The following is a 23560-nucleotide window of genomic DNA, read 5'->3' as shown; positions in this document are numbered from 1 at the left end:
AGTATCTATAGTATATTACACTATAGTCTCTCTCTCTACATGCATGCATGCACGCAAACAAAGGCATATAATAGGCCATAGTAGCGAAGAAGCTGCCATTCCAGTTGCTGCGTTGTGTGAAATTTCGGGCCCCATCTGAACCGAGCCACTTGGAAAGGAATTGGTGCCTTCCCTTATATTAAACTGATAATTCTGAGGTAGAGGGTGCTAAAGGAGGAATTTGGCTCACAACTGGCCCCCTTAGCTGCAGGGTCTGTCGTCGTAGCACTCTATCCCCAGATCATGTGCAGCCTCTAACACCCTCTCCCCCTCTTTAAACTCAGGTTTTTTTTGTCTTCAGAAGGTGGACTTAGCAATTATCGCCCATTTGGGATTTCACTTGCTGCTGTCCCTTATGCCTCTTGAGCTGACATTACTATTGCATGGCTTTGCAATAGTACGTTCTTTGAAAGAACGTATTCTCCCTGATGAGCCTGCCCGTGCTTTGAGATCTTCTGGAGAAGCCCTTCTTTCAGTCCCACCATCTTCACAGGCGCGCTTGGTGGGAACATGGGAGAGGGCCTTCTCGGTGGCTGCTCCAGTGCTCTGGAACTCTCTTCCCGGGGAAGCTAGGCTGGCTCCCTCCTTGATGGGCTTTCGGAAGCAGGCTAAAACTTTTTTGTTCCAGCAGGCCTTTGGAGAATAATCTGGCCCTCCATCTATGTTAATGTCTTATAATTTTGTTGTGTATTTTAAACTATGTTTTTTCTTCTTCTCCCAATGTATGTTTTAAACTTTGTAAGGCCGCCTTGAGGCCCAGCATTGGGCAAAACGCGGGATACAAATAATAATAATAATAATAATAATAATAATAATAATAATAATAATAATAATTTTCTTTTATTATTATTATTAGAATCCCTGTGGCCAATGGATGGGTTTAAAATTTATAAAGCAAGAGTGCACATTCCGGATCTCTTTACAACTAAAGAATAGCTAAACTGTCTTAAGTGCTCAGGAGTATGGACTCTTGCTTAAGAATGTAAGGGTCTGAGTGGATCAGATTGGTTTTTAAGAATGCTAGCACAAGATGTCCATAGGAAACTGCCGTACACCATATATCATCCCAATCGAGGTCAGGGAGCATTTTTCTCTTGTTAGTGTGCCCTTTGCCTCTTGCATGCCCTTTGAGGTTCCCCCCCCCCCATGAATTCGTTTATAGCATCCTGAGACTCTTGTCTCTCTTTGTATGCCCATCCACCTTGCGCCCTTTCCAGACAGATCTGCCTGGCTACCTCAGTGATTTCTTTCTGTCGCTGGAGTTCACTTTAGGGGTGATTCTTGCTAAAGTCACGGGTGCCAGAGAGATGTTAGGATATGTTTTCCAGACATTGGGCTTTAGCACCCTGTGCTGATCTTCTGACCTGTCCATGACGAGCAAAACCAGACCAAGTTTCGCAAAGAAAGAGAAATTATACAGATCTGCTTAATTTGGATAATTTATGTACAGTGCAGAATTTAGGGTTTTGCAAAACCATGTTTGGATTGCCAGGGTGCAGATTTATTTATTTATTGTGCAGACGATACATATTGGATGTTGTTTAATCAGTCTCTTCAGCCCATGGAAGAGCCCTGACAGCTTTTCCATGTTCTTTTCCAGGCTCCTACAGGTATGCAGGTATTGATGAGTGCTACCCAAAGTACCTATGAAGAACAAGAAGGTGTATACCAGTTCTACATGGAGTACCCCATTCCTGCTTATCTGGTGGCATTGGTGGCAGGGGACCTTGTACCTGCAGACGTTGGTCCTAGGTAAGCCACCTTTGACCAATTTAGCTGGGTGCAAGTGAGACAAGGCTTAAGAAAGATGGGTCAGAAAAATTTGATCCTGCTAAGATGTGAAACTGTGAGCTTGTAGATCTGGCCTGCACAACGTCCACACTACTGACTGGTTGTGCTGCAGGAGATTTCTCACACAGCCCTTGCAACTATATATTCTGGGAAATGTGTGACATGCCTAATCAGCACGTACCAGAAGCTTTTCTTAGAAATTGAGATTATGTGCAGATTTCTTTTGGAACATACAAAATTTCATATTAGGGATCTACCCGAACACTACGTTCAACATTTAAGGTCCTCCTCCGGGTGCCTACTCCGAGGGAAGCTCGGAGGGTGGCGACCAGAGAGAGGGCCTTCTCTGTGGTGGCCCCCCAACTGTGGAACAATCTCCCTGATGAGACCCACTTGGCGCTGACATTGTCATCTTTTTGGCGCCAGGTCAAGACTTTTCTCTTCTCCCAGGCATTTAGCAATATGTAATGACCGTGGGTCTGTTTTTTTGGCTCATTGTTTTTAAAGTTGTTATAATGGTTTTAAACGTATGTGTATTTTGCTTGTTTTTGTGGTTTTTAATCTTGTATATTGTTTTTAAGTGTTTTTATCTTATGTGAACTGCCCAGAGAGCTCCAGCTATTGGATAATATTAGGGTGACCATATGAAAAGGAGGACAGGGCTCCTGTATCTTTAACAGTTGTATTGAAAAGGGAATTTCAGCAGGTGCCATTTGTATATATGGGGAACCTGGTGAAATTTCTTCTTCATCACAACAGTTAAAGCTGAGGTGCCCTGGCCTCTTGTAAATCTGGACACTCTGGTATAGCAGAAACAACGTACAATAAAAAGGCCAACTGCGTTTCAACATGAAGTCTTTGTCAGTGGCCAATGCGGGCTGCTGTATGCTTGCTGGAGATTTAATTGGGCTGACTTTACAATTCCCACAGATATGTGGTAGAGGGTGCCACTCCCATTTGAAAATAATGCAGGGCCTCAGCCTTTTCAAACCGCCTAGGTCGTGGTCTTTAGATAAACCACCAGGTCTATAACCATTTATAGAAACCATTGTTTCTGCTAAACATTTGTTTTTGTGCAATATGCTATTGCACTTTTAATGCAATGCTATTGTTAATCTTAACTTTATTCTTGTACATTAAATACTATTGTTCTACTATATATATATATATATATATATATATATATATATATCCTTTACTTTTTGTTTAGTGTTACATGGTGGTTTGTTAAGGACTTCACCTTTCCTTGCTCTTGGTACACACTCTAGTATAGCTCCTGCACCTTTAACTGTTGTGATGAAGAGGGAATTTCACCAGGTTCTCCATATATACAAATGACACCTGCTGAAATTCCCTTTTCTATGCAACTGTTAAAAGATACAGGAACCTTGTCCTCCTTTTCATATGGTCACCCTACTGGTGGTATACAAATGCAGATGATGATGATGATGATGTTCATGCTGGACTCAGCATGACATCGTTTGATTGACTATTGTATTCCTTACAACAGGAGCAAAGTGTGGGCTGAGCCATGCCTGCTGTCAACAGCTATCAGCAAACTTTCGGGCAGGGTTGAGGGCTGGCTCAGTGCTGCAGAGAGTCTCTACGGCCCCTATATATGGGGCAGGTAAGTTTGGATGCTGTAACCGAATCTCCTCATTCACCCTTGTGCGCGAACCCGGATGTGTAAATGTGTGCCCGACAAACATGGAAAAATAGGGATTTTGGGGGAGAGCCGTGGAGCGTAGACTATGCACTGTACTCCCAACAGAATGGGGAAATTAGCTCACTGAAAAAGATTACAAAGAAATAACGCAACTTTTACTGTATATGTTTAAACAAAGAAGAAGGTTAGATTAGTATACCAAGCTCCTAGCGCTAGACTGCAGAAAGAGGGAGGCAGAGAATTAGAGTTCGCCAGATAAGGAAATGGGAGGGTGGAAGGGAAATGGCGAGGCAGGGCTTGGGTGGCAGGCTTTATGCAGCAGGGGTTTCCGCAGGGTGGTCCATAGGAGGGGCAGAACGGACAGATTTATTTATTATAGTTTTACCTTTCCTTTTTCCCCTACAATGAACTTAAGGTGGCTTACGTGATCTTCCTCATCTCCAGTTTATCCTCATAATAACGCTGTGAGGTAGGTTAGGCCGACAGTCGGTGACTATCCAAAGTCACCCAGGGAGCTTCATGGCTGGGTGGGGACTTGAACACGGATCTCCTGAGTCCCAGTCCAGCACTCTTAATTACTATGCCACACTGGCTCTCTAGAGTGGTTTTTGGAAGAAGAGGAAGAAATAGATTCAAAGCGGGTATATTTACCTTATTTCAGTTAAGAGGAGCTCAAAGAACATCAAAGAACATTCAGCTTGTGATCTGCAACAATTCCAAGATCCCTCTCATTTGTAGTATTGCTGATACGTGGCTCAGCAATACTACAAACGAGAAGGATCTTGGAATTGTTGTAGATCACAAGCTGAATATGAGACAACAGTGTGATGTGGCTGCAAAAAAAGCAAATGCTATTTTGGGCTGCATTAATAGAAGTGAAGCACACAGAAAGCTTCGGCTATTGGGCGGTTTAGAAATGAAATAAATAAATAAATATAGCTTCCAAATCGTGCAAGGTACTGGTTCCCCTCTATTCAGCACTGGTTAGACTTCATCTAGAGTATTGCGTCCAGTTCTGGGCTCCACAATTCAAGAAGGATGCAGACAAGCTGGAGCTTGTTCAGAGGAGGGCAACGAGGATGATCAGGGGTCTGGAAACAAAGCCCTATGAAGAGAGACTGAAAGAACTGGGCATGTTTAGCCTTGAGAAGAGAAGACTGAGGGGAGACATGATAGCACTCTTCAAATACTTAAAAGGTTGTCACACAGAGGAGGGCCAGGATCTCTTCTCGATAATCCCAGAGTGCAGGACACAGAATAAGGGGCTCAAGTTACAGGAAGCCAGATTCCGTCTGAACATCAGGAAAAACTTCCTGATTGTTAGAGCAGTACAACGATGGAACCAATTTCCTAGGGAGGTCGTGGGCTCTCCTACCCTAGAGGCCTTCAAGATGCAGCTGGACAGTCCTCTGTCAGGGATGCTTTAGGGTGGATTCCTGCATTGAACAGGGAGTTGGACTCAATGGTCTTTCAGGCCTCTTTCAACTCTTCTACTTCCTGGTTGGCCTCAGGTGTCAGGAAGGAGCCCTCCTCTTCCCTGACCACCTCGTATGCATTGCCGTTTCATAGAATCATAGAATCATAGAATAGCAGAGTTGGAAGGGGCCTACAAGGCCATCGATTCCAACCCCCTGCTCAATGCAGGAATCCACCCTAAAGCATCCCTGACAGATGGTTGTCCAGCTGCCTCTTGAAGAGAGTTTGCTTTGAGAATTATGCCTCCAAGGTCCTGAGAGTTATCTGGGTTCTTTCTTCCTCCTGCCCTTTCCAGGTACGACATAGTTTTCCTCCCTCCCTCATTCCCCATTGTTGCCATGGAGAATCCATGCCTGACCTTCATCATCTCTTCCATCCTGGAGAGCGAGGAGTTCCTCATCATCGACGTCATCCACGAGGTGGCCCACAGCTGGTTTGGCAACGCAGTCACCAATGCCACGTGGGAAGAGATGTGGCTGAGCGAGGGGCTGGCTACTTACGCTCAGCGACGGATCACCACTGAGACTTACGGTAGGCTCTTTGGGTGGGCAGTGCTTCCAGGGTGGGCGGTGCTTCTAGGACACTGGAGAACTCATTTGCTTAATCTGAAGAGAGAACCTGTTTCAGTAGGCAAAATCCACTGTGACCTCAACCCGGGTTGTGCCTGGCACCGTGAGCAGGGGCTCTGGATCACTGCATAGCTGCAGTTCTACTGCAGATACAGGACCAAATACAGTGTCTAGCAGCGGTAGTCTTGATAGGCTGTACTCCTAAGGCCAATGCAGACGTAACGTTGGCTCCCATTTAACTCTTCTGAATGGATTGGAAGCAGGCCTTGGGACCGTATGCTCCTTTTCTGCAACCACTCCCCAGCTGGGAGCTAATTTCACCCTTCCACCCTTCCCCAGTGTCAGTAATGCATTTTGCCAGTATATCAATGTTAGCCATTGTTAATAGGAGGGTTCTCGTTTATCCAAAGATCTGAAACTGTGATATGAAGTGGGTTTTAGATCCTGCCTTAGGTGTAATTCTAGTTAACTGTAACTAAGGAGAATATCAGGGCCACTTAAGAACTATTCTAATAGCAAGAAGAAGTACGCACAGCTAATCTGGAACAGTTCCCCTTTTAAAGAAAAGTGTCTTTTTTCCTATATCTTCATTGTTTCATTTTAGCTGGCTATTTATAGCAGTCATGTTAATCTGTTGTAGCAAATCAACAAAGAGCCTTAAAGTCTTAACAATTTCTTTGTTAGTGTTTTTTTTTTTTAAGCATATGATACTTAGCAATGAAAACAGGCACACACACAACTGTAGCATCAAGGAATATATTTTCCCCATCCATACATTCACACTCACAACCAAATGCCCCTTTCTGGGTTGTCCATCCATGCTGCTCACCTTAAACCTCAGAAAGGGCAAACAAGACGAGTTACTTCAAAATAACAGTGGGCCTGTTCAGACAACACGCTAAGCCATGGTTAGGCCACTAATGTTTATGCAACAAAGGGTTAGTGAGCATGTTTAAACCGTAGTTATGTAACCACCATGATTAAGAATGGTTCACGCAACATGCTAAGTCATGCTTCATATGACACGCTAAGCCAAAACTTTTAGCTCAGAATGCTTAACCACCGTGCCTTAGTATGTCATCTGAACAGGGTCATTGTAGATCACTGAAACTGCAATCACTTAACATCAATTTATTATTTATTTATTTATTTAAGGATTTTTATGCCGCCATTCAGCCAAAAAAGGCTCTCATGGCGGCTTACAAAAGTATTTCTTGACAGTCCCTGCCTACAGGCTTACAATCTAAAAGACATGACACAAAAGGAAAGGGGATTGGGAGGGAGGAGGAGGAGGGGGGAAAGGAAAGCAAATTCAGGCACTACAATCTTAGTTGGAAAGTTCAGCAGTTACAGTTGACAGCAGGAGGAGGGGGCTCTCAGCTGGAGCTGGACCCAGGCACGGTGGAGAGGTGCCTGGCTGCTGCTTCCTCCCTCACTGGTGGCCTCTGCAGAGACAGTTGGTAGCAGGAGGGAGGGGGCTCTCAGCTGGAGCTGGACCCAGGCACGGTGGAGAGGTGCCTGGCTGCTGCTTCCTCCCTCACTGGTGGCCTCTGCAGAGACAGTTGGTAGCAGGAGGGAGGGGGCTCTGAGCTGGAGCTGGACCCAGGCACGGTGGAGAGGTGCCTGGCTGCTGCTTTCTCCCTTCAATAAGACTACTCTGGAGTAAGTGAGCTGTGGGTGGCAGCCGGAGTCTTGATTAACTGACACACAAAAAGAGAGGAAATCTCCCAGTATGTGTGATATACTGAACGGCTCACCAGGTGACGATGGCAGCTACATTGAGTGATTTCAAAGTGGCCTTCTAGTGGTGGCCATAAGGTGTGAACCAGCCTTTCCCAACTTGATGCCTCCTAAATGGGTTGGGCTGCAATGCCAATGAAATGGGGGTTGGAAAAGGGAGTGGTCCAGAGGAAAGAAGACCAAAAGAGAAGGCCAGGGGCTTGTCTATACGGCTTGTTTACCCCGACTTAAATGCACATATTCGCATTTTAGGACATGTGATGCAGCTGTCCATTCGCAGTAGCGCAGGGTTTTTTACGTGATATGCACATCTTTGCATTCATGATTTACCGTGACTTTTAACTCACATCTGAGTTTGCACCATGTTATGGTTATGTGTCTTTGGGGGAGTTAAATCGCATTTTGACGTGTGGGCGGTGCTTTGAGGGTAGGACAACGTGATTGGCTGATTTCCCACCAATCAGCTGCCTCTGTTCTTCGCTCTGGTTTTAGTTTGAATTTTCTGATTTTGCAGAGCACAGAGAAAGCTACTTAAAACATTTTTTTATTTTTTATTCTGTTATTTATTGCATTTCTATACCGCCCAATAGCAGAAGCTCTCTGGGCAGTTCACAGAAACAAAGAGGGGGAAATGGGCAGCCAGAGGAAGGAGACGTGTTCTGCTGCCTCGTTCCTCTCTCTGTAGCCTCGTTCCTTTCCGTCTGCTGCCTCATTCCCACCCACCCCCGCTCCCGGTTTGTCTATTATATGAATCTGCGGAGCTCCACATATAAAATTTATAACTTTGCTCCTCTCTCCTCCATAGCATCGTATATGCGATAAGGCGCATGTGCACATTTATAACTCACAAAAAAATAATAATCAGGAAGTAAATCGGTGTTGCTGCTGTAGTGTAATGCTCTTTAGCTAGATTCGAAACAACGAAAATTCGGGTTTATATTTAATGAAGAACAATCCCGTTGTCGTATAGACGGAGAGCAGGGTAGGAGCCCGAGAGGGCAGGATGATCAGAGAGAAAATAAGCAGAGGGGTGTGCATGGCTAGGACCTGTGATGGCAAGGGAGGCTGAAGATTTAAAATACCAAGCCGAATTTTTGGTTGCAGACCACAAGTCTAAATACATACATTTTTGGGGGACAGGTGCTGCCTTCACCTGCTTGGAGACTGCCTTCCGCCTTGATGCCCTCCACAGACAAATGAAACTCCTTGGAGAGGATAACCCTGTCAGCAAGCTTCAGGTGAAGCTGGAGCCAGGTATGTCTGGAGTTGAGATGAGCAGGTTGGATGTCAGCTTTCATTAAACAAGTCAGGGAGACAGTCGGGAGCCGGCTGTGTAATGTGTAGCTTTGTAGCTGTGTAATGTGCTTTGGCTGCACATTAAAAACTTGTGAGGGGCTGTGATTTTTGCTACAAATTACTCCTGCCCCACCAGCTGATTGAATTTGTCAGTAATGTAACGTTTGAAAGGGAGACCAGCCATGAAAGGTTGGCAGCATATTGAAAGCTGCTTGTCTTCAAAATGTCACTGTAAACTAGGAGCAGGCGATGAGCTTGTGTTAACAATGAACAGAAATGAACAGAATTTCAGCTCAGCCGTCTCTCCCCTCTCATATCTTCCGCATGCAGGGAACCTCCTTCTTTACAATTCTTTGACTCTGCTCCTTTTCCAGCAGTAGCACGTAACCGCCCCTTACCTGGAAGGAAGCCTCATTGAATTCAGTGGGACGTACTTCTGAATACTGCTTTTAAATTATATATCTCGTTTTAACTTGGTTTAGGGTTTAATTTGTTATTAGCTGTGTATATTTATTGTTTTATACTGTATGCTTTTATCTGTACGCCGCCCTGAGATCTTATTGATATAGTGTGGGATATAAATGTTTTAAATAAATAAATAAATAAATAATAAATAATACATGTGCCTAGGATTGCACTGTGAGAATCCCAGGAACTTTGGTCGGGCTTAACCTGTAGATTACTTGATGAAATAAGTAGAGGGACATCCAGCCCTTCTATGCTCAGTTGTCCAGAGGACAAATCCCCCAAGTTTGCCTAAAGCACGCCAATCCCAGCCTGTGTGGTATAGTGACTAAGGTGTTGGACTGGGAGTCGGAAGATCCGAGTTCTAGTCTCCACTCAGCCATGGAAGCTCACTGGGTGACTTTGGGCCAGTCACAGACTCTCAGCCCAACCTACCTCACAGGGTTGTTGTTGTGAGGATAAAATGGAGAGGAGGAAGGTTTTGTGCGCCGCCTTGGGTTCCTTGGAGGAAAAAAAAGTGGGATATAAATGTAATAAAATAAATAAATAAATCCTGTGGGCTGCCTAATTCTGCCAAAGAAGCTCACTCCCAAACTCTGTGTCGGGCCCAATTGTCAGAGATGAGGCAGGAGGCAGATCGACCAGCCAGTCCATCAATTTCTCCTCACTCCCGCAGACCTAATAAGCACCACGTTTCCTTCCCTCATCACCAGTGAGATCTGTTATGAGCATCTCCAAAGAGGAAGCTGCTTCTACGGCTGAAGCCTGGAGGGGCAGAGGGGGGGGCACCTCCTTTTTCTGAAGCTTCTTTCAGCTTCTTAAGAGGGGCCTTAGGAGGACTTGTAAGGAGCCAGATGGAAAGATGGGAACCCCAAGTTGTCCTGCACACGTGAGATTCCTCAGCTGTTACCCAATTTTTCTGTTGAAGATTAGAGCAGCGGGGCTCTCTCCGCCCTTTTAAACCCCACCAGCTGAGTCCATTGATCTTCATCCCCAACTGTATTCATGTTAAAGAACGTGTAGCTGCACTCGCTCAGTGTTCAATGTTCATCCCTCCTTCCATTATCTTCCCCTTTGTCTATTCTAGATTGTAAGCTCCTGGGTGTCAGGGGCCTGTTTTGCTTATGAAACTTTATAGAGCACTAGGTACACGGACTGTGCTGTGTAAGTAAGCCATAAAAACCAATCATTTGAGTGGGAAGAAAACTATAAGCTCCATCGCACTGGGGGTTAACACGCTCCCTTCCTTCGTGTTTTCATTCCTCAGTTGCTTCCTCTTTTCAAAAGAGGAAGGACACAACGAGCTCAAGTTGAGTCCGCTGTTCAGGCAGAAGTAACATCGGGGCCTGCTCCTGCTGGACTCTTCCCCCCCCCCCCAACAGGGCAAACTGCCATCTTGGCCCTGTGGGGAAGAAGAAGGACCGAGGGGACAGGAGCAGGCCGAGGAAACATCGGGGCCTGCTCCTGCTGGACTCTTCCCCCCCCCACAGGGCAAACTGCCATCTTGGCCCTGTGGGGAAGAAGAAGGACCGAGGGGACAGGAGCAGGCAGAAGTAACATCGGGGCCTGCTCCTGCTGGACTCTCTCTCTCTCTCTCTCTCTCTCTCTCTCTCTCTCTCTCTCCTCCCTCCCTCCTTGACTCCTTTTCCTTGTGTGTCATGTCTTTATTAGATTGTAAGCCTGAGGGCAGGGACTGTCTTTTTTGCTAAGTGTAAGCCGCTCCGAGAGCCTTTTTTGGCTGAGGAGCGGGGTATAAGTATGATAAATATAATATAATATAATAATGGCTCTGCTTCTCCTGCACACAGCAGGAGAGAGCAGCGATTCCGAGTTTTAAAAAAATCAGACTTAAAGAGGGTTTTTTTTCCCCGTGCAAGGAGGAGCAGAAGGGATGACGTCAAGTGAGGGACCTGAGCGAACTCCATGAATGCCCCGTATCGAGCGTGCAATAAAACACATGTCGGACGGAACTTTATGTCTCAAAAAAACCTTTGCTAGCATTTCCCTCCTACAGTTTTACCAAGATACTATTGTGTCTCTCCCCACCCCCTCCCCGATTACAGGTGTGAATCCTAGCAATCTCATGAACCTCTTCACATATGAGAAAGGTTACTGCTTTGTTTACTACCTGTCCCAGCTCTGCGGAGACCCAACGCGCTTTGATGCCTTCCTCCAAGTTAGTAATTTGGAATTCAGGGTGGGATGTATCCGTGTGTGTGTGTGTGTGTGTGTGTGTGTGTATAAGATTCTTGCCTGTGTGCATTTCAGTTGCAGTAACCAGTATAAAAAAGAGCCGCAGTACCAAAGGGAGGGGAGAGGGAGGGGCAGGCCTCAAGCAACTGCCTGAAAGTAGGAATTTATAATTCGAAGATTACCCTTCCGAAGGCCGCTGAGCCTTTGTGTGTATTACTCTGGGGCACTAATTAAACTACTCAAAAGTAGTGAGAAAGTCGAAAGAGAGACAAGGGATGTCACAATAGTTGGTTGGCATGGTAACACATCCCAGATAAATCTCTATCGTTCTTCTCAGAGGTGCCTTCTGGCTCTTTCCACCTCTAACCTGAGTCACATGCTCATGTTTGCCCGGAAACCCCCACCTGTAGCACATCTGTGTGTGGTTTCCCTACAACCCACCTGCTACCAGCTTCTGGAGCATTATGTACTTTATTTCAATGTTCAACTAACTCCTAAAGGCTTAGAGTGCACAGTAATTTAAAGAAAGAACTTGTGACAGATGATTGGCCTTTGGTAAATCTCCAGGTGAAGAGAATAACATGATTTGGGATGGTAATGTGTGTCATCAATATCCTTGGTTTATTTATTTATTTACAGTATTTATATACTGCTCCCCATTGAAAATTTCGGAGTGGTGTACAAGATAAAATGAAAATAAAAACAGAAAAAAACACTTAAAACAGATTTTAAAAGAAGCAAATACAGTGACTCATGACTGGACATAAAGGAAAGGCTTCCTGGAATAATGATGTTTTCTTGAGGCTCCGAAAGAAGTACAAAAGTTGGCACCTGCCTGACCTCCAGAGGCAGGGAATTCCATAGGAGGGGGGGCCACCACACTGAAGGCTCTACCCCTGGTAGACTCCAATCGGAAGATGCATCTGTGTGGAACCACCAGGAGCAGATCCTCGGATAACCTCAGTGACTGGGCAGGTTGTTAGGGGCGAAGGCGCTCTCTCAGGTATCCTGGTCCAAAGTTGTTTAGGGCTTTGTACACCAGTACAAGAACCTTAAACCTGGCCTGGTAGCAAATAGGCAGCCAGTACAGTTCCCTCAGCAGAGGAGTTACATGTTTTTTTACATAAACTTTACACCTTCTCTCTCTGTCCGTCTGTCTTTTTCTATTTTTAGCTGTCCCTTCTTTGGGAAGTTGACCTCCCTTGATTTTTACATTTCACTTTGTGCTCTAGCATGTCTTTCTCCACTCCTGTTTCCTTCCTGCTAATTCCCTATATCTCCTTTCCCCTATTTCCGTGACTTCACTTCTTTGCTCTCTTGCTCTCTCCATGAAACTCGCCAACTCTTTAACCCATTCTCCCGGTTCCCTTGCAGGCCTACATCGAGAAGTACAAGTTCACTAGCGTTGTGGCCCGAGATCTCTTGGATTCCTTCCTGGCTTTCTTCCCAGAACTGAAAGAACAATGCATCGAGAGCAAAACAGGTGGGAGAAATAGATATGCCACATGGGCTACTGTGCCATTCTGGCCAGGGTTCTTTCTCACCCAGTTGTTCCTCATCGTATGGACCACTTTAGCACACAGACTCTGTAGTGATTGATCATAGCCCAAGAGAAAGGGAGGGGATGGGGAGAGCTGTCAAGAGGGTTTGCCATGCTTCCCAGGCACAGACTTGGGTGTCTGCTGCTCTTGCACTATTGAATTTTAAGCCAATCCAAATGGCTTAAAATCCATCGCATTGTGTATGTTAATAACCAGTCCATTTTCATAGGTACTGCAAAAGGTTCCTTTTAACCATGTTATTTCACCAGTCATAGGCTGTAGAAGGCAGCTGGACTTGCTCTGACAAGTCCTTTCCTGGGCCCCAAGAGATCCTATGCTGAACCCCACTTGCCTGAAAAGGAGTCTCTCCCAACTCATTATACCCCAGACCAAGGTTACAGTAGCGTACATTTACTTGATTCTTCAGCCAGGAGTGAGAGGCGTAACTCCTTGCCTTGAAAAGGAATTGCTTTGTGTGGGGTGGGTGGGTGGGGGCAGTGCTTGACTAACTAGTGATATAACTAGCAGTTGGATGGCATCCAACAATTACCTGAGCATAGTGTCTTAATGGAGACATCAGGAAAAACTTCCTGACTGTTAGAGCAGTACGACAATGGAACCAGTTACCTAGGGAGGTGGTAGGCTCTCCCACACTGGAGGCCTTCAAGAGGCAACTGGACAACCATCTGTCAGGGATGCTTTAGGGTGGATTCCTGCATTGAGCAGGGGGTTGGACTCGATGGCCTTATAGGCCCCTTCCAACTCTGCTATTCTATGATTCTGTGAGATGCTAGAAGATGGAGGCTGCAGCGTGTCCCTCCCAGGGAACGCATAGCCACACAAACAACATACATAACATTTATGTCAGAACAATATAGTCATATAAAAAATAAAACCCTCCACAGCGACATTTCAGTAGCAGTGGCACAAATATTTCAATAGACATATAGTGCAGTTCAATATAAGCATAAAAGAATTCAAAATAATTTATCAGAAATGGCTGCTTAGCGTCAGCTCAATGTCAGCTGACAGAATCCACCTGGTCAGGGGTTTCCTCACCCAGTGGGCTCTGCTGACTCTGCTTTTCCTCTCAGTAGCATGCACGCATAAGCGCACTGCCCCCCCCCCCCAGCTACCACAGCTAGTCTGGCTCAACCCATTAAACATGCTCAGTTCCTCACGTGTAATATGGGAACAACAATACTGACCTACCTCCCGGATAGTAGCAAGACTTACTGAGATAATGTATATGAGGCATGTTATGAATGAAAAATCATCGTTAGTCATATTGAGTAATTTAGTATTATTATGTGGGCAGAGCTGGCACGTTGTGACAGTCGTGGTTGTCTTATGACCCTCCAGTTCAAAGCACAGGATCTGTAGACTTGAGACCTGTGCTGTGCGTTACTCTGGGGTAGAGCACAAGCTATGAATAGAGACGGTCCCAGTTTCAGTCACCGGCGAAACGCATCTCAGTTAGCAGGCCTCAGAAAGATGTCCGCCTTTGACTTTAAAGAGCCAACGGTCGGTCAGCGTAGGCCAGAAGTGGGCAATTTGCAGGCCAAAACAGCTGGAAGTCCAGAACTCCCATCAGCCCTAGATAGTATAGTCTGGTGAAGGATGATGGGAGTTGTAGGCCAAAACTTCTGGAGGGCTACAGGTTGCCCGCTCCTGGCATAGCCAGTGCTGTGGTAATAGTCTGACTTGGTAGACTGCAGCCGCAAATGTTCTTTGGAGCCTGCCTGCTTTTAGATTGAAAAGAATTGCAGGCGATGTCCCTACTTGATCCTTCTCGGTATGTGTGTGTTGCAGGACTAGAGTTTGAACGTTGGCTCAATGCAACGGGCCCTCCTTTAATCGAGCCAGACTTATCTCAGGGATCCAGTCTGACCAGCCCAGTGGAGACACTCTTCAATCTCTGGACCACGGAGCCTCTGCATGCTGCGGCCACTGCGAGCAGCGTCAACATAACGGAGTGGAGGACATTCCAAACGGTGCTTTTCCTGGACAGGCTATTGGATGGGTCACCGCTGCCTCATGGTGAGTTTCACGGAGTTGGCAGGTGAGCCCATGTGAGGCAGCCCCTCAGCTAGAAGATGTAAAGGCTAAGAGTATAAAGTGGGGGAGTGAGACCCAAAGTATTGGATTGGAGGATGTGGCCCTGCAATAGTATTGCTTTCTTCGTATATGATCAGTAATCATCTCCGATAACCAGGTGACTTAACCGAAGGTGAAGCCCTACGAACTTCTCAGCACTTGATTTCCCAAGAGAGATAGACAGAAGTCATGGCCAGTATAGCATATCCCTTTGTAGCTGAGAGAAGGCTAAAACACACATCTTTTTATAGGCTTTAAGAGACATTTCATGTCCTACAAGGAATCTGCATGCCTGTGGGGAGTTGAGGAAGGGCCATAGCTCAGTGATCAAGCTTTGCAGGCAAAAAGTCTAAGGTTTGGTGCCTTCAGAGGGCTGGGAAAGCTGTCTGTTGGAAATCCTGGAGGGCCATTGCCGGTCACAGTGCTGAGCTAGAGGGACCAATGATCATAAGAACACAAGAAGAGCCCTGATGCTGGATCAGACCAAGGGTCCATCTAGTCCAGCACTCTGTTCACACAGTGGCCAACCAGCCATCGGCCAGGGACCAACAAGCAGGACATGGTGCAACAGCACCCTCCCGCCCATGTTCCCCAGCAACGGGTGCACACAGGCTTACTGCCTCAAATACTGGAGATAGCACACAACCATCAGGGCTAGTAGTTATGGATAGCCTTTGCCTCCAAGAATTTATCCAAACCCCTTTTGAAGCCATCCAGATTGGTGGCCATCACTACACCTTGTGGTAGGGAGTTCCATAATTTAACTATACGTTGCGTGAAGAAGTCCTTCCTTTTATTTGTCCTGGATCTCCAACCAATCAATTTCATGGGATGACCCCGGGTACTAGTATTTTGAGAGAGGGGGAAAAATGTCTCCCTGTCCACATTCTCCATACCATGCGTAATTTTGTACACCTCTATCATGTCTCCCTTTACCCTCCTTTCTTTCAAGCTAAACAACCCCATTTCATGTAACCTTCCCTCATAGGGGAGATGCTCCAGCCCCTTAATCATTTTGGTTGCCCTTTTCTGCACTTTTTCCAGCTCTATAATATCCTTTTTTAGGTGTGGTGACCAGAACTGTACACAGTATTCTAAATGTGGTTGCACCATAAAGCAGCTTCTTATGTCCCTGTGATTCTTATGTCCCTATGAGTTTCCTTTCCCCAGTCATATTGCAGAGAACACAGATGGGCAACTTTCAGCCTGCGGGGCAGATTTGGCCTACTAGGGCCACTGTGGCTGTGAAGGCCTCAGGTGAAGCCCTTCCCTCAAAGAAAATCCATCCCCCATAAACACGGTCATGAGAAAATCCTTTCATAATTTACAGTTTTCTTTCAAATATGAGCTTGCATGATAATTTTTTGCAATCTCAGTTGACATGCATGCCCCTAAAGTTAGAAAGAGTGCATTTATTGAACTTAAAGTGTTGGCTTTTCTTTACAATATTAATTGACTGGCTTTCAGCAGAAAACGGTTCACAAGGCTGTTCACAACAATTGGAAATACACACAAGAAAACAAGCCGTGTAGAATAGAAAAATAACACAACTAAGCTAATAAACAACTGAGAGCCTCCACTAATGCCCAAATGCACCATGGAAAAAAAGGGTTCTCAGCTGCCTATGGAAGAAGACCAGGGAAACTGACAGCAGCCTTTCCCAACCTGGTGCCCTCCAGATGTTTTGGACCACAACTGAGCATTCCTGAAAATTGGTCATGCTGTCCAAGGCTGATGGGAGTTGGTCCAAAACATCTGGAGGGCACTGTGGCGTTACACCGCACAAGTCAATTCCAAATGTATGTCTGCGGTTTATAAGTCTGTGGTTTTTAGAATGTTGGCTTGAGTGGGCAGAGTTAGAATGTCTGGGGAGAGGAGAGGAGTGATATATATAAGGGAAGGACTGAGGGGATTAGAGATCTTTTCAGAAAAGCTTTTCAGGGAGACTTGTTAGGTCCTCTTAGAGTCTGTAGTGCTCTCTGTGTTTATGGTACTTAAGTTCTGGGAAATTTGAGAGTCAGGGTAGTGAGTGGTGTCTTTAGGGTGTGGTGTGCACGTAGTGGAAGGATATTAATCAATACTGATAATAAAGAAAGTTCAAGAGTGATTGTGTGAGAAAAAGGAAAGCGCGAATGTGAATGAATGACCGGATTGTATGAAAGGTTTCAAAAAGGTTTTTAAATGTCGTTATTTGAAACAAAGCTTATGAACTTTTAAAAATAAATTTTGATTGTTTTGTTTTTAAACTACCACAAAAGTCCCACGTGTCTGTTTGGCATTTATCATCTTAAGTTTACACATTTAGCACCCACTCTGACAATCATTCATCTAAGCAGATATAACTCACAGCGCATTATTATATATATTAAAATCCATTCTCCATTTTAAACCCCTTTCTCCACATAGTTTGGAGGAAGGCGGTTCTTATCCCTTGCCTCAGGCGTATCAAGCGGTGGTGCTTGGCTTGAGCAGGGAGTAGCCTCGGCCGGGTCTGGTGTTCAGAGCCTGTGTCACCCCATAATAAGTGGTGGCAGCCGTGAGGCCTGGTGTTCAGAGCCTGTGTTTTGGCATAGGCCCCAGCTCAGGAAAGGCAGATATATGGTTATTATTTCTCAGCATATGTAGTGAAAACGTATGGCAGTGAGTGTGCGCGCCCTTCATTTATATGGATTTTAGAGCAAGCCAAATTTCGCCTAAAATCTAGGAATACTTTTGCATTTTGGTCTGGTTTGTTTGTTTATTTATTTATTTATTATACTTATATACCGCTCCCATAGCCAGGGCTCTCTGGGCGGTTTACAGAAATTCTAAAATTGAGATAAAAACAAGAATACAAAATTTTAAACTCTAAAACACAGTACATACACACATAGAGCATTAAAAACCAATTAAAAACTAAACATGTGGGTAATTAGGATGTGCCGCCATATGCCCGGGCAAAGAGGAAAGTCTTAACCTGGCTCCGGAAAGATAGTAGTGTTGGTGCCAGGCGAGCCTCATCAGGGAGATCGTTCCACAGTCTGGGGGCCACCACCGAAAAGGCCCTGTCCCTCGTTGCCACACTCCGGGCCCCTCTCGGAGTAGGCACCCGGAGGAGGACCTTAGATGTTGAACGTAGTGACCGGGTATATTCACGTTGGGAGAGGCGTTCCGTCACGTATTGTGGTCCCAAGTCATGTAAGGCTTTATAGGTCAAAGCCAGCACCTTGAATTGGGCTCGGAAACATACAGGCAGCCAGTGCAAGCGGACCAGAGCAGGTGTTATACGGTCGAACCTTCTGGTTTGGGCCAGGCTTGCAAATTCAGCCTTCAGAAGGCTCTTCTGAAGGTTGGAGCAATTCCTCTCTTTTAGGTGTGCTTCCTCTGTCCGTGGCACCATGGTTCCTGTTCTGACCCTTTTTTAATTTGTGCTCTTCAGAGGTGATTTCGAAGCTCTCTGAATGCTACTCAGCCCAGCTGGACAGCATGAACGCAGAGATTCGTATCCGCTGGCTGCAGATCATTGTCCGCAACGACTACTACCCCGACCTTCACAAAGTCCGGCGCTTCTTGGAAAACCAGGTACTAACCACTGGATTAAAAAGCCCTGCACCGCTCAGGGCATGAGATTTGAGCATGAAACATGCGACGCGCAACAGACCCAGGAACACCACCTGCTGCTTGGCCAAGTGTGTAGATAAGGTGTGTGGTGTAGTTTGTCTGCTGGGCTGCGGGGGGTGGAAATGAGACAGGACAGTATCGTCCAGAAAGGGCTTGCGTTTCCTTCCCTCGTGCCAGCGATGCTGTTTCCACCGCCATCCACTGCTTTGCTGCTCCTTGCTTTGCTCTAACACAGCCTTCCTCAACCTGGGGCGCTCCAGATGTGTTGGACTGCATCTCCCAGAATGCCCCAGCCAGCGGCTGGGGCATTCTGGGAGATGCAGTCCAACACATCTGGAGCGCCCCAGGTTGAGGAAGGCTGCTCTAACGGGTCTGGGCCTCTGCTCTCAGTCCAGAAGAAGCCAGTCCTCATAATTTCTACTGTTAGTTTTTCCCTACCCTGTGCCTGCTTACCCTTCCCTGTACCTGTTGGCATTCTCTTCCCCTCCTTATTGTTTTACTATGATTTTATTAGATTGTAAGCCTATGCGGCAGGGTCTTGCTATTTACTGTTTTACTCTGTACAGCACCATGTACATTGATGGTGCTATATAAATAAATAATAATAATAATAATAATAACTGTGGACGTTTTTCTCAAACGCTGTCCTCAAGGGGAAACAGAACACACTTGCCCCCTTTGCCTTTTTGCAGTAACCCTCCCGGTGGAGCTGAAGATTTGCAATGGGATCTTGCACCCTTTCAGCAATGTCTCTTGAAATGACTATGAACAGAAAAAGCCTTCTGCATTAAACTAGCATGAAGGTGCGCCAAAAATCTAAGCTCTGCTTTGAAGAATGTAGTAGTGCTTGTGATTTTGTGGACACATTTTCCCCTGTGGGAACATCCTGAATGTCAGATATTTTGGTGGTGTACAGAATAATGTAAGCCTATGCGGCAGGGTCTTGCTATTTACTGTTTTACTCTGTACAGCACCATGTACATTAATGGCGCTATATTAATAAATAAATAAATAAATAAATAATAATAATAATAATAATAATAATAATAATAACTTTTTTTTAAAAAAAGAAAGAACGGGATGGAGAAGTTAAATCCCCACAGTCTATTGATGTGTTTAATTTTTGTGAACCGCCCAGAGAGCTCCGGCTGTTGGGCAGTATAGAAATGTAATAAATAAATAAATAAATATTGATGTGTGTTTAGATTTTCAACGCGAGAGTGAATGCTCCGAATCCCTTTAAGGTAATGCATAACTAATCTGTGTTAAGTAATCCCGACATCCACTCTTGCTGAAGAACCCAAGTGCAATATGGCATAAAACCAAAACCTCGCTTTCCGTTGGTTAAGATACTCGCCACTTTCAGGAGTTTCTACAGGCAAGATCAAAGTTGTCTTCCTGCAACATTCCCGGTTACACAGTTTCTCAAATTCTGTTTACAAAGTGGTCTCTTTCAACCACGGAGGTCAGAGCCTAAAACATATCTGCATATACATGTTTCTATTAAAGAATATCACCGCATTTCGTTACTGATGAAGATGGAAACGGCGTTTACATTCCGGAGTTCCCATTTAGTAGATTGAATGAAATGCTTATAGCTGATTGTTTGAAATGCTTAGACAGATGGTCACATTTGTTAGACAGATAGTCTTCGGCTTGCAAATGGGTCTATCTACGTCTCTTAATTCAGACTGATTGAAGTGTGATATGTATATATTTTGCTGTTGAAAGTATTTGTATTGATAGTTCATGCATTTATAAGTCTATCATACGACTCTTATTGTATGTATTTGATGTCATATAATCTGGTTTCCTGTACCGTTGTAGATAGTTTTACATTCGTGAATGTATTGGTCTGCATCTGCATTCCCTAATATATTTATACAGCATTTATTTACTGGTCAGACTTCACTACTTTCAACAGGTCCCCCCACTCACTCCTGATAAAACCAAAGTCCAGCATTCTTTCCAGTAATCCCGACAGCCAGAAGGTGCTAGGTTATTTGACGGAAATTGGCTACCTGTAGGTGCCCAAGGCTTTCTGTTTGCCCATCCCTCTTCAGCTGGTAGATGGAGTTGGACTTTGCAACATGGGGAACTGGATTCTAGCCTCAGCTCTATAATGGACTCGCTGGAAAACTTTCAGAATCTTTCAGCTGTATCTGTAAAACAAGGAGCATCCCATAGGATTCCAATTAGATTGTAAGCCTATGCGGCAGAGTCTTGCTATTTACAGTTTTACTCTGTACAGCACCATGTACATTGATGGTGCTATATAAATAAATAAATAAATAAATAATAATAATAATAATAATAATAATAAGGGAATGCTAATCAAATATTGTAAGATGTCTAGGAGATTCAAGTTGTAAACCAGAAAGTTCCCAGTTTAAATCTAACCTCAGTAATGAACTCTGGGTGGCCTTAGGCAAGCCATTATTTTTACAGATTTGGCTTTTGCTGAATGTTTTCAAACCATAGTTCAAATATTTAGGAAACCTTTTGCTGCCAGTTAGCTACCCATAGCTGATCAATACACTTCAAAGAAAGCATACACCAAGACTTGTTTTAGGTGCGTTCCATTTTGGTTTTGTACTAACAAGACATTTTTATTAATGATTTGGACGAGGAGGTGCAGGGAACGCTGATCAAATTTGCAGATGACACCAAATTGGGTGGGATAGCTAATACCCTGGAAGACAGAAACAAACTTCAAAGTGATCTTGATAGGCTGGAGTGCTGGGCTGAAAACAACAGAATGAAATTTAATATGGATAAATGCCAAGTTCTACATTTAGGAAATAGAAACCAAAGGCACAGTTACAAGATGGGGGATACTTGGCTCAGCAATACTACAAACGAGAAGGATCTTGGAATTGTTGTAGATCGCAAGCTGAATATGAGCCAACAGTGCGATATGGCTGCAAGAAAGGCAAATGCTATTTTGGGCTGCGTTAATAGAAGTATAGCTTCCAAATCACGTGAGGTACTGGTTCCTCTCTATTCGGCCCTGGTTAGGCCTCATCTAGAGTATTGTGTCCAGTTCTGGGCTCCACAATTCAAGAAGGACGCAGACAAGCTGGAGCGTGTTCAGAAGAGGGCAACGAGGATGATCAGAGGTCTAGAAACAGAGCCCTATGAAGAGAGACTGAAAGAACTGGGCATGTTTAGCCTGGAGAAGAGAAGATTGAGGGGAGACATGATAGCACTCTTCAAATACTTAAAAGGTTGTCACACAGAGGAGGGCCAGGATCTCTTCTCGATTCTCCCAGAGTGCAGGACACGGAATAACGGGCTCAAGTTAAAGGAAGCCAGATTCCGGCTGGACATCAGGAAAAACTTCCTGACTGTTAGAGCAGTGCGACAGTGGAATCAGCTACCTAGGGAGGTTGTGGGCTCTCCCACACTAGAGGCCTTCAAGAGGCAGCTGGACAACCATCTGTCAGGGATGCTTTAGGGTGGATTCCTGCATTGAGCAGGGGGTTGGACTCGATGGCCTTGTAGGCCCCTTCCAACTCTGCTATTCTATGATTCTATAAGAATGAGTAAAGCAAAAATCTTTTGATCTATTTTTCATTTTTATTAGAAATAATACTTGTAACATCACATTGAAATATAACTTGCATAAAATTACATGAAACCATTTGTTCTTGTGGATCAGAGCATTGCTAAAGATTCTTAGACCTTAATAGCTTACCAAGAAATAGACTTTTCTAAATATTTGTTGTTCTTAGACTTTTAGTCCCAATAGCTTAAAAAAGGAGAGATCTCATTCTAAGCACCAAGTTCCCCATTCAATATTGAATTGGCTATTTAGCTGATAAGTACACAAGCCTGGTCAGCTTCTAATAAGAAGCCTTTGCATTCTAAAAACATGAATGTATTTATACCTTTTTGTGTAAAATTTACCTCGTAATTAATATATACTTTCCCACAGATTAGGGCTCACGGTCTTAATTATCTCATTGTTATTAAACATTCTTTAAAAATTAGAACATACAAAAAGGGTTACACTTTCAGGCTAGATAAGATCAATTTTGAATTATAACTTTGAGAACATAACTCTTTACTCAAAATCTGCCAATTAAACCTAAGTCTATATATTTTTCTAGATGTTTATATATCAAGATTTTTGATGTGTATAGCTTATACAAAGGGTGGGTTTAGACAACATAATGTCTAAACCCAATGGTGGTTATCGTGTTGTGTGGAGGGAGCTTTTTAACTAATGGTTCATTATTTGACTGAAATAACCAACGCAAATAACCAACGCTGTGCAGAGTTGGCTAATTGAACCGCCATTGGTTATGTTGTGTGGAAGGTACCATTGGATATTTCCTCAGCCACTGTTGGTTATTTCAGATGCCTCAGAGTCGTAAGACAAGAGTGGTCAAAGTGGTGGCTGCCGCTCTAGTCTAGCTGGCAGGATAGATTTTTGGCAGCAATGGCTGATGGGATACTAGCGGGAGGACTGAAGGCGAAGAGAGGGCAGGGGATGAGTGAGTCAACTCAACATGGACTAATAGTCAACCCTTATCCTAATCCACACCACGGTTGATTATTATCATGTTATGTGGGTAATACACCCCAGATAACCAACTGTCAAGTTGATTATTACCCCACTGTTAACTATTGTGTTGTCTGAATGCAGCCAATATCTTTTGCTCATTAATTGATAAGCAAAAACTTTAAGTACACTTTTGATCTGGATCAATACAGTTTCACACTTGTTCATTACTCAAATAACTGTTTGGCCCAACTGATAGGGCTTTAACGCAGCATTTGGAATCCATCCAGGTCACCTTGACAACATTTGTTTTTATGCAGCATCCAGAATTAATTTTGAATCTACTTGCGTCTGCGTATTTTCCCTTTAATACAATTACTACTTTTTATTTATTTACATGTTCAGATTCTTAATTATTTATCATTAACATTTGGAGTTTGCATTTCGTAATATGAATATCCTCTATTGTTTTAAGAGAGCTGGGTTAGCATTTTTTCAAGTCGTCTTCCCAGCAAATCCAGAAAGCAAAACCAGCTATTTCCTAAAAAACCAGGACATTATAATCTCTAGGTCTCAGTCC

The 23560-nt window shown here is 44.4% G+C and overlaps 1 protein-coding gene across 1 annotated transcript in view; it reads left to right on the top strand.

Annotated features, from left to right (window-relative positions):
- RNPEPL1 (arginyl aminopeptidase like 1) overlaps positions 1-23560 on the top strand; it is a 41278-nt gene that overhangs the window by 14603 nt on the left and 3115 nt on the right. Inside the window, exons 4-11 of the mRNA XM_063131820.1 lie at positions 1640-1791; positions 3341-3457; positions 5268-5503; positions 8422-8535; positions 11106-11218; positions 12610-12718; positions 14589-14816; positions 18292-18434. Coding sequence (XP_062987890.1) covers positions 1640-1791; positions 3341-3457; positions 5268-5503; positions 8422-8535; positions 11106-11218; positions 12610-12718; positions 14589-14816; positions 18292-18434 — 1212 coding nt within the window. The remainder of the gene's footprint in view (positions 1-1639; positions 1792-3340; positions 3458-5267; positions 5504-8421; positions 8536-11105; positions 11219-12609; positions 12719-14588; positions 14817-18291; positions 18435-23560) is intronic.

This window comes from Elgaria multicarinata, chromosome 8 (assembly GCF_023053635.1).
Source record: "Elgaria multicarinata webbii isolate HBS135686 ecotype San Diego chromosome 8, rElgMul1.1.pri, whole genome shotgun sequence".
Lineage (NCBI taxonomy): Eukaryota > Metazoa > Chordata > Lepidosauria > Squamata > Anguidae > Elgaria > Elgaria multicarinata.
This window is presented reverse-complemented; position numbering and strand designations above follow the sequence as displayed.